The 12,055-nt window shown below is 36.6% G+C and overlaps 1 protein-coding gene across 1 annotated transcript in view; it reads right to left on the bottom strand.

The window, feature by feature from the left end:
• Positions 1-4,085: 4,085 nt before the first annotated feature.
• LOC306844393 (uridine diphosphate glucose pyrophosphatase NUDT14-like) overlaps positions 4,086-12,055 on the bottom strand; it is a 32,073-nt gene continuing 24,103 nt past the window's right edge. Inside the window, exons 4-5 of the mRNA XM_079376488.1 lie at positions 11,558-11,855; positions 4,086-6,135 (exon numbers count right to left, since the gene is read on the bottom strand). Of these exons, the coding sequence (XP_079232614.1) occupies positions 5,886-6,135; positions 11,558-11,855 (548 nt within the window). The 3' untranslated portion in view covers positions 4,086-5,885. The remainder of the gene's footprint in view (positions 6,136-11,557; positions 11,856-12,055) is intronic.

Raw genomic sequence — 12,055 nt, 5'->3', positions numbered from 1 at the left:
AATTGATTGCTAGATTCGCACCAAATGTTAGAAATGTTTCAGTTTACATACTTACCCACAATAAATGTTCCATGGTGGCTTTCAAAGGGGATACATGAGTGGTACATTAGGCAGCTAAAGATCATGTCAGCTCTGCAAATCAACTCAGCTGGCTGGAAGTTAATATATGACATAGGCCTATTTGTGGCTTGCATAAAAGTAATAATGTGGGCTATCGTTCCACATTTAAAGCCTAAAACAGAAAACAACAGGCCTTAATTAATCACCCTCCTACCTGCCGTAAGCTACTGCTAGAAGAAAAGTCGGCACATTAGAGGGAGCCAGCGGTTGACATCAAGATGGGGCAAGTTCATATAAACATTCAGCAGCACCATTAATGCATTAAGCTTGTATTATCTATAGTGAATCTTATCAGCTGCTTTTGGTGTGCGGAGCAGGATGGGGGAGTGATGACAGATCAGGACTTCAGGGAAATGGAAGAGGCCTTTCCTTCAGCGGAGGGAAACATCGGAACCTGCATGAAATTTAGAAGCTGCCGCTCAACATGAGCTGAAATGTTGACCTCGCCTCCTCATCAAGAACATTGTTTTGATCCATTGATTTTCCTCCATGTAGATGATTTATGAAAGCGCTGACAGTGAAGAATAACAATGAGAGTGAACAACTCCTTACAAGTCAGCCCGTAAGTTAAGAAATGGAATAATAGAAAGGTTTTAGGAAATGTGACCGGTTGCAATGGAAAACAAAACCCACACTTTCCCGATATAAATAAGTGAGCTTCTCTCCAGATTTCCATATGCTTTTACTGGAAGCTCAGGTGGACTAGAGTCAAAATTATGTATGCAAATTATGTGAAACTATAAAATGCATAACTGACTGAAGAAATTGGCAGCCTCAAGATAACCGTTAGTGACATTTGCTCACAACACAGGATTCTGAAACCTGTTTCTGCCTCACAGTAGATTAAAAAGTACTGTAACTGTGAAATAAAGTTTGAGTCACACTGTGAAATAAAGTAACAATTATGGGAAAAAGAAGTCACATAATTGCATAAATTGAGGTATAAAGTCACAATTATATTTTGTGCTTGATAAGAATATGCAGAGAAAATGAAGTCGGCACAAAACATAAAGCAGTGCAAAACATGCCTCCCACACATCATTTTGATTGTAAAGTGAGCCTCCCTCTGCAAATCAAACCAATGCCAGGCTTCACAAAGACAACATCTGGAATATTCAGAATCCATACTGGTGTTAAAGGGATAATTTAGACAAAAATGTCAATTCTGTCATCATTTATTCACCCTCATGTTGTTCCAAACCTGAATCTTTTTTTCTTCTTCTGCAGAACACAAAATAAAATATTTTGAAGAAATACAGTAATACAATATGAGAGTGAGGCAAACTAGTCTTTAAAACCATCTTGCATAGACACAGCAGTCAAAACCACTGCAAAGTATGGAAATGATTATTAGATATTTAAAAAAAAAACAAGATGCCTAGTTCATCTGGGAATGAAATGTCTTGTTCGGTGTCATGTTTAGCCAACAAAGTAATCACATACTTCAAAAGGGAAAAAGAGACTTCAGTGAAGGAAATATGAGTCATGGAATTTAATAAGAATGATTGGTACAAATACTCTAGATGTAGATAACCATGTTTAATTATTGTTTGATGGACAGTTTCTGATATTAAGAGGGTCACTTAGATAAACTGAATGGTCATGTGATCTCAATCACTGCTTCATTATATCATATTTGAATGATAATCAAATATATCATATACCATATTATATCATATACTCTATCATGTAGAGTTCTAAGGTCACTAAATTATCTATTATTACCTATTATGAAAAACCTGTTGTATGCAATATTCTACATGCCTTGTGTCATCTGATTGTTTTTTTATTTATTAAAAATAAAATTTAGCAAGTAAAAGGGCTTTTAGGTTATAAAAATGTCCACCTTCAGGTTGTGGTTCACATTTCAAGATAATCACTAACTGGACTGAAGCAATTTACTTGATTATATATTCAAGGGAAAAAATGTCAGTAAGTAAAAAAAAAAAGAAAATGTTAAAATGCCATGTTAAAATGTATCAAACATGATACATCAGGCTCTTGAGAATTTACTTATGTCTCTCAATCATTTAATGACCATACTAAGACACATGGGAGATATAGAGTGACAGTAACTGCTTTTATTTATTTATTTAAATTGATATGCTTTTATGTAAATAGTTTGCAATGCTGTTATAAATATCTCATTGATATTACAAGCTACAGAATTTCAGAATTGCACCCTTTTGACCAAATACTGTAAATATCAGCTACTGAATCAAACTGTATATTTTTGCTTATTTGGGGGCTTTTATTTTTTGTTATATGCCATAAAAGACCAATATGTCAAACATGATAGTCAACAAAAACACACATGAAACCTTTTTACATTTTTAAAAAATAATTAATATTTTGTCTAAAATGACCAAAAACTGTACAATTTCAAACAAATTAAAATATGTAATATTTCATGTCAGTCATCACAGGATTAATGATAAAAATGCACTGAAAGAAACAAGCTAGGCAAAATCTTCATGTAAATTTGCCCCGCCCCCACCATTCAGTTCTATTAACAAGCTCTAGAGCGGTTGCCAGTTCATCACATTAAACGCACAACAAGAAAAGCCAAATAAAAGGGTTTAGGGCCTGACAAATGAACAATTGTTTTGTATTGATAATGTATTCAGTCTGCGTACAGTGCACAAGCTCTTTCTGGGTCATCTGAACAAAGCTATCAGTAAATCAAGAAGCATAGAAAACATGCTTAAGTGCCCTTGCCATGTCTTCTCCTCTCTCTTGCCCCACAGATCACACTCATTGTGTGTCTTGTTGTGAAGCGTGCGGTTGCTATAGTAAAGTCGTGGTAGTTGCACTCAGTTACTTAATGCTATTATTTGTGACCCCCTCACCCAACCACCTGTCCCTCCTCCACAATCCCTCGCCCCGGACATCCGTCAGTAAGGCTGTCTAATGATTACCAATGTGCATAAAAAGAGCAGAGACTAAAACAAACATTACCTTGACAACTCAACTCTTCTCGAAGCTCTACATAACCAAGAGCTCTATCTGACCCCTAGAGAGTTCTGGATGAGGAGGACTTGACGAATTGTCCCTCTGCTTGAACGAAAACATCACATCTCGTTTGGCACATGAAAGCCAGATTGCAACCAAAAGGTGTGGTAATGTGGGGGACCGAAGAAAGGAGAGTGACATGAGGGCAAGTGGAGTGGATCTCACCATTTGAATACAAAAAAAAAAAATGTTATTTGCAACAAAGGCTTAATATTACCTAATTTGATGATGCAAAGTTTTGTTGATGGCCATAATTCTAACCTTGAAATCAGGATTAGGTTTAAAATAACGTCTTCAAAATCACTCATACACGTGAAAATTGGCTGAGAACTGAACAAATAGTTGTAACCTAGGAATTATGTTTTTGTGGCAGATTTGCTGATGACTTAATACAAAAATGCTTCAAAATGCACATATTTTGTGGAAAAGTGTGATGTGGTAGAGCAAAACATGCACTACTTTTGGAATCGGCACTCCAAAATTAGTAAGAAACAAGTTCTGGATTTCATTGAGCAAATATAATGCAAGGTATATTGTTTATCAGTCATTACACCACTTTACAATTTTGCATTTGTATAATAATTTTGCATGGATAGCGACTGAAACTGACACAAACAGAAACTCCGTGACCTAAGGCAGCAACCTTTTTATTCATTTAAACCGAATGCAGATCAATGTAATACAGAGTGCACATGCAATATTTCATTTTCGAAATATATATATATATTTTCAAATGTCAAAAGATACTTAATTGTATATATATATATATATATATATATATATATATATATATATATATTTATTACGTATTTGAAATATATATATATTCGTTTGAGGTGCCATAAATGAAAACAATCAGTAAACAAATATTGTGAGATTCAAAAGAAGAAATGTAGTGAACACCTCGCTTGAAATACTGAATCTGAAAATCAAGCATTAATAACGCCACTGTTGACATGACAATAAATCAACAATTTATTAATTTTTAAAAGAAATCAAGCCCTATCCTGAGATAAACGTACAAAACACTCAAACAAGTTCAAAGTTTTTTTTATAAGAAGAAATTAAGAAAATGATATGAGGCATTGTGATATGAAATAATGCTTCCAAAGCAAATGCATAATTCTTAAATGTCTCATTTGCATACTTTAAAAGGAGCGCTTGAAGTTAAAAACACTCCTATTGCGGACCAAACCAAACCTTGTTTGTCTTTTTCCAAACTTGTTTTGACTGATTATATGAACATGGTAATTTGTAAATTTGCACACTGACTGTATGTATTGATAAAGTTATAACACTCAATAGAATATAGACTACAGTACAGAGTACAGTGATAGGACAAAGGAAAATGCTTTACAGTAAGATCCAATCAGCTGACAATATTATTCAACACTGTAGTGATCGTTGTCATGATGACAAGTACAAAGATAGTATTAACAAATGTTTGTGCACTTCAATATCATTCACAAAATAATTAGGCCAACGAGATATAGGAAAAATGATCGACTGATTAATTGATCGATTGAAATTAAACTAGTGAATGCTTTGTGCATAAGACAATCTGAACTGAACTACACCAGAGCGAAAATCTGATTCAGAAAGCTTCAGCTCACCTTGCAAGCAGCCTCTCAAATCTTGGAGGTATCATGGAGAAAATCGAGGGCATATTGATTATATTCAAGCATTTATAGTCATCACTCTATATATTCATACAGTAAACTGCAACAAATGATTTTCAAGTATCGTATTCAAAAAGTCACTGTTTTGTTGCTGTGACTTTAGGAGGTACCGGTCTTCTGACACTATATGGTATTTGAACATATTCATTTCTAATTTAATTTTTTAACTTCAGTAGGCAAGCTCATGCACCCTCATATATTCTGTTTCATAAGTTCTGAAAGAATTCAGAACAGTGTTATACATATGATGATTATGACAAAGCAGCTTTAAACCTGTAGCACTAGCACTGTACTCACTTTAGGTTATTGTAGTAGATATTTCATAAACAAATTCTGTGCAAAACACACACTCAGAATATCAACTTAAATTTAAGCGGTGATAAAAAAACATCTCAGTGTTTTTCAGCATCATCACTAACCCTGAATGTCCTAAAGTCAGCTTTGGACCTGAGATATATGCAAGAGCGTAATTGTTTTTCTTTGTCAATGATTGTTTTATAAGAAGTGGCTCTCAAGTTATCTCTTTTGTGTAGCTGCCTGTGTGTTGGTCACATAATTCACATAAATTATTGTGAATATTTACTTGCTTATTTATATTTAAAAATGAATGTCATTCTACTAAACGGCTTGACTGCAAAATTGGTGGGAATATGGCTAGATGTCTCACTTTCTGAGCACAAAGTACAGCTTCAATCACGATTGATCCGGGTCTGTGATTCTCTCTCTGATGGTATCAACACGGTCTTTTCAGATCTTACCCTCCCAAATTAGAGTGGAATAGATCACCATTACAAAGTCTTTAAGGGCTGTGGTGTGATTTCAAATGGCTGGCTGAAATTCCTGGCATGTTAAAAATAAAGCATTCAGTTACACAAAACAAACTCACAATGAACCTTTTCAGCGGATGGCACACAAGTGTGGCTTCAGTCTGAAATAAGACAATAGCTAGAACCACAACAAACAGATAAAAGTGTAAGAAATAGCAAAATAATTAACAGTTAGTGACCATTTTGATTACTATATATAAAAATGTATGCAATGACTTGTATTTCTCGATGGCTTAGAACCGTTATGTTACACATTGGTGGAGATCTTGTACTTCGGTGACATGTTGCTGTGGAACCAGATGAAGCTGAAAATAACGCCCATCGTTTTCGGGATGCTCTCATCGAAGGCGAAGGTCATGGCTTCATGAAGGGGAACTTTGACCACCTCGATCAATTCCCCCTCTTGGGGTTTACCTCCTCCCTCTCCAATGCAATTCTCATCAGACACCTCAACGTAGAACATGGTCTGCTTCGATCCGGTCACTCCGACTCCTGACCTGTGGGGGAGGAAAGCACAAGAGACTCAGGACACTCAATAATGACAAGCCAAAAGGAGCAACACGAGAACACTGAAACCTTGAGATGCCTCAGTTTGCCTTCAAAAGACAATACAGCTATGAACTATGAATGTTATGCAAGATTAAGCTAAAGAAGCAACATTTGAGTAAAATAAATGCTACTGCTAAATACAACAGTTAGATTTTATTTCTGATTTTGAATGTTACTGAACTGCAACTTTGACAAACAGTGTAGTACATTTTTAACATGATTTGAGCTAAAGAATCCAAATTGTTGCTAAAAACCAGCCTAATCTGTTTGGCTGGTTTTAGCTGGTCATCCAGCCTGGTCATAGCTGGTAAGCAGGCTGGTTTTAGAGCGGTTTTGACCATTTCTTTAGCTGGCCAGGCTGGGAGACCAGCTGGCCAACCAGTAGTTTTGCGCCGCCAGACCGTCAGAGTGACGGCAGAAGTTCTGGGAACATTGGACGCTTTGAATGGCCTTGGACCACCCAAGAGGCCATTTGACTGACAGGTAAAGCAACCAATCGCATTTCGTTTTGTGCTGCATCATAAGTGTTCATCATTAGAGTTGTAAACATGACAGATTTTTTTCATCCATGAGGGGGTTTGGCATCACGGCATCTTAGTTTCCAGGCGGAACTTTAACAAATGCAACACACACGTCTACCGGAAATACTGTAGAATTAAACCAATCCAATGACGACTTCGACTCCGGAGGTGTTTCCATTTTTTATGTGCTATATGCATCAGATTTTCAACGGTCCATAGGAGCATGATATCATATAAGGAGCATGATGCCATATACATCATAAGAGCATGATGCCATATGCATCAGATTTTCAACGGTCCATAGGAGTATGATGTCTGAGGCTGAGACTAGCCAAAAAGCTAAAACAAGCTTGGCCAGGCTGAGAGACCAGCTTAAACCAGCTACTTCCATCTTAAACCAGCTAAGACCAGCCAACCATCTTAGGCTGGTTTTAGCTGCTTTTTTCAGCAGGGATGTTAATGCTAAATATAAGTGCAGTCAGACTTTATTCCTGACTTTAAAATGTAACCTTGACAAATAGCTTAGCACATTTTAGCATGATTTAAGCTACAGATGTTAAATTTTTGTTAAATATTAAATGTCAAATACAGTTGATGTTAGAGTGCATTCCTGACTTGTATTGAAATGCAACTAAATAGCTTAATGATTTAAGCTAAAGAAGCCACATTTTTGCTAAATGTTTGCTAATGCTAAATATGCTGTTATTAGCTTGTTTTCTGACTTGAAATGCAACCTTGACAAACAGCTCATAATTTCAGCGAAGCAGAATAAAGTTTTGCTAAAAAAAAGTGAAATACTGTACCGTTGTTGTCAAATTGTATTCCTGATTTGAAATGTTATTGAAATGTAATCTTAGCAAACCACAAATTTCTGTCTTTCCCATTCAGTTCGATAGGAAGTGTATTGTACTTGCATGTTTATTACCAACCTAGAAACTAGCTGCCCAGGGGTGTTATCCAGATGGTCAGTCAAAGTACTGACTGCCATTAAAAGCACTTAATGTTGGAAAAAACTCCCATCCATTAACTCATGATTAAAACAAAAAAAAAAACATCAGGGATTTACAAATGAGGAAATATACACCACTCAAGTAGCTCCCTGGCTATATTGTGAAATGGCTAGACATAGAGGTCTACTGTGAAGACCTGAAGGCATGGAGAAAGACCTCTCACACCTTAATGGACAACAACACAGCAGCATCTGGTAAGCGCCACTGTGACTGAGGCGTTACCTCACCTGAGACTGTGTCATGGAGACGTCACCATGGTGATCTCCCTGACACCCCAGAGCATTACAGAGATGGGAAGCTTCCAAAAGTCTCTTCTTTTCCTAGTATTTTGTAGACTGAAACAGATTTTTTGAAATGAGCTCATGAAATATGGAAGAAAATTACAAGGCCGTGATGCCTGTGCACCATCGAAGTGATGTATGATGGCCTGAGGAGATAAAAATGGAACAAGCCCCAGCAATCAGTTTCTAGGATGAGTTTAAACTAACCACAATGGGTGCACTGCAAAACATGACTCTACATTTCATGGACGACTTAAGAGAATCTGCAGGACTCCACTGTGTCTGTCACCAATGAAGAATGGGGTCTATGCTGACACCCACTCATGAAGAACAGAGACAAGATATGACAAATTAACTATTCTGAAACCCTCCTGGAGCTCTAAAGGGGCCAGAAGACATGGTACAGTACTTTTACAGTATTTCTATTAAATCTATGGACAATTCTGGTTTCATCATGTTTTCAACACAGAAGATGGAATCCTCCTCTCTTTAAGAGAAAGTTTAGCACTACAAATGTTAGTGTAGCTCTATTATACTGACACTAATTTTGCAAATTGTAAACTCAAAGCAGAGTTCCTTCAGTACTACCCAAAATACCTTGGCTTAAAGGGGTCATGAACTGAGAAATAAAAATTATCTTGCTCTTTTGACAAATAGGAGGTCATCGAGTTATAAAAACATCCTGTACGATTCACAACTCAAAACTTTCTTGTTAATCTAACAGCTTATATTAAAGTCAGTCTGCCAAAACGACAGTTTATGGAATGTACCACTCTATGATGTAATAGTGTGGATAAGCACCGCCTCCACTGCTTGTTTAGCCCCACCCACCAATGCGCGCATGTAGTAGGTAAATGGAGAGAGGCAAACCAAACGATAAAGATGGCTCTGAAGACAACAGAATTCTATGCAGTGCCAAGTTGTGGAAAAACAGTCTTTGCATTGCCTTCCTTCTGATCTCAATGTTAGGAAAGATTGGATGAATTTTATTTTTAATGAAGATCCAGACCGCATCAGTAAGAACTTCGTCCTTTGCTCACTTCATTTTATAGTGGATTCGTTTACAAACAAGGCACAATTCAATGCAAGATTTTCAGAATGATTGAAACTAAAACACAATGCTGTGCTGACTATATTGGACACGACAATATCGCACCAAACAAGTGCGAGTATATATATTTCGAAGCGTTTTCATTACGTTATCACCATTGCTTTGTCTGTAATTAGAGATCGTTTGATATGCACCGAGTATTTATGCATTTTTAAAACACAGCAGTGGGCGTTTACTTCTGAGTCTACAATACACCACGCCAATTCAAACAGAATGTTCTTAAGAGGGGGGGTCAAAATCAGGACAGAAAATAGCCTATTATTTATAAATGATGATGTTTTTTATGTAAAAATCTTATAACATTATATAAATGGAATTATGAGAACAGCACAAAATTAAAAAGTTCATGACCCCTTTAAGTTCTGTGAGCCTCACCAAAAAGCAAAAATAATGACATATGCAATGTTTTGATAGAGCCACAGTGCTTACACATTTCTACTAAAACCTTATAGAGCTCAATGTTTTCCAAATTCATAGTAAGAAAAGCTTCTTGAACATTAAATCAGCATATTAGAAGTAATGACTGCTGAAAATTCAGCCTTGCCAGGAATAAATAGCATTTTAAAATAGAAAACATTTATAAACTGTAATAATATTTCACATCATTACTGTGTTTAACATATTTTTGACCAAATAAATGCAGCCTTGGTGACTACAAGAGTCTGTGAGGTTAAGAATTGAATTAAATGATAATGAATGTCAGGAAGAAGGAGAGAGAAAGTTCATTTTGGCTGCTTTAACCAAGTTGACATATTGATAAAGCAGTCTGGTGCTGTGGTCTAGTGGTTAGTGTAAATGCCCATATGGACAATGTGTAATTTCCTCATCCTCTTCTCTACAACATTTCCTATTCCCTCTTACTTCTAATTAGTTAATGTGGAAAAGGAAAAAAAACAGACAATTTCATTGTTTAACGCAATCAAACATAAGTAGGTCATCCTCTCAGCATTCCTTCATGTCCCTACCTAGCCCATGAAAGCAGCAGATGCATCGTGAGGTCCACAGGTGTTTATGATGGTGCAGTCGGCAGGTGCGTCTGACCTTGTCTGTGTTTGCCCAGTATGCATTTGAGAGGAGGATCCTTTGCGACACTTGTGGTATTTTAGCCAATCAGAGATTTCTGAGGCACAGGTCACAACAAACAGCACCAGGCAAATGTTGCAGGCTCACACACACACAGACAGACAGGTGTGTGACTCTGGCAGGTGTGAGGCAGCAGGGGTTTATGACGGCCTCATCAATGAAGACTGATAAGAGCATAATGCAGCACTGTTTCTTCTTTTACAGATGAGATCGGCACACATTTAACTCCTGAATACTTTATCTGAGGTTCTTTACTCTAGGGGTTTAGGGCTGGTAATGATGGAGATGAAGGTTAAATATTAAATAGGGAGAGAGAAATCAGTTGAGAAAAAAAATGTATGTCAGCCATGACAGAGTACATTTTACCAGATATTTATACATTACTTTCTCACACACACACTCTCTAATCTACTGTTCCAAAATTTGGGGTGAGTACAATTTTTTATGCTTTTGAAAGAAGTCTCTTTTGCTCACCAAATGTATTTTATTCCTCTTATGACAAAGCTGGATTTTTAGCAGGCATTACTTCAGTCTTGAGTGTCACATAATCCTTCAAAAATACTCTGATATGCTGATTTGCTGCTCAAGAAACATTTAAAAAAAAAAAAATGTCAATGTTGAAAACATTGATTTTTTTTTCAAGAATATTTCATGAATTGTAAATTCAAAAGAACAGCATTTATTTGAAATACATTTTTAAGATATAAATATATTTATTGTCACTTTCTGACTGATCAGTATTAATGCATCCTTGCGGAAGAAAAGTTTTAATTTCTTTAAAAAAAATTAAAAATAACATGGTAACAGCAGTAGTATATACAGTATAAATAAATATATAGTTTCTTCTTAATATGATAAATATAAAGTCCTGAAGGGGTTTATTTTGCGATAATGAAAGGGGACACTACAAAAATATCTAATTGCAGAAAGCTGATTTACCAATCAGAATCAAGCATTCCAGAGAGACTAATAAATCTAATAAACAAAATAAATAACCCTGTATAAACCTCATGATTTGTTTCATTATCAGTGTATCACTGATGAGACTGCTTGTGTTATTATTAGCCACTTTCACACTTGAAAGCTGCTATATTTCCAGAACAACTTTCCCACATCCATTATTAGCAAAAGCTGTCAAGTGTTTTATACTCACTGACATCACTAAAATACATTACATCTGACACAATTTACAAGAAATAACCTACTGAAATCTAATTTGATTACATTTCTTAATGCAATGCCACCAGCTACAACATGCTAATAGATTGACTCTGCATCATGTGGGCCGATAACTTTATGTGTGAATTACTCTTATGAACTTACCATAAGATCAGAAATGTGACTTCTTTAATATGGGTTCTCACCTGTATGACGTGATCTTTCTCAGCTTGGTGACTGGTACATCATAGCCACACTCTTCTAGCACTTCCTGCCTGGCAATCTCTTCCAGAGAGAGGTCGGGTTTGTCCACCAATCCTGCGCACAGCTCGTAGGTCACGCCGGCCGAAGCGGGAGGTTGGTGGCTCGATGTCCCTTCACTTGTCTCTCCTGCTTTGTCCTCTTCCAGGACTTTAGGTTCTGCTGGTGCAGCTTCCGCTGACTCTTCCTCCGCAGGTTGCAGGGGCTTCGGTTTGCTGCGCTCCCATTCGCTCATGTATACAGCTGTGGAGAAATAAGACGTGTCACTCATCGTTCAAGAATGCTTCCAAATCCAAAGACAGATGAGGAAACATCTGAGTACACAAGCACTTTGATTGATGAGGTCTCAAACAATGTTTTAGATCATGTAGGCACAAGCATGTGTTTGAGAAGAAGTTGCAGAGGGGTCAATAAGGGTGCCCAAGACAAAGAAAAAAAAAGTT

The sequence above is a fragment of the Barbus barbus genome, assembly GCF_936440315.1.
Source record: "Barbus barbus genome assembly, chromosome: 24".
NCBI classification, from domain to species: Eukaryota; Metazoa; Chordata; class Actinopteri; order Cypriniformes; family Cyprinidae; genus Barbus; species Barbus barbus.
The sequence above is the reverse complement of the archived record's forward strand: the minus strand, read 5'-3'. Positions and strand labels throughout refer to the sequence as shown.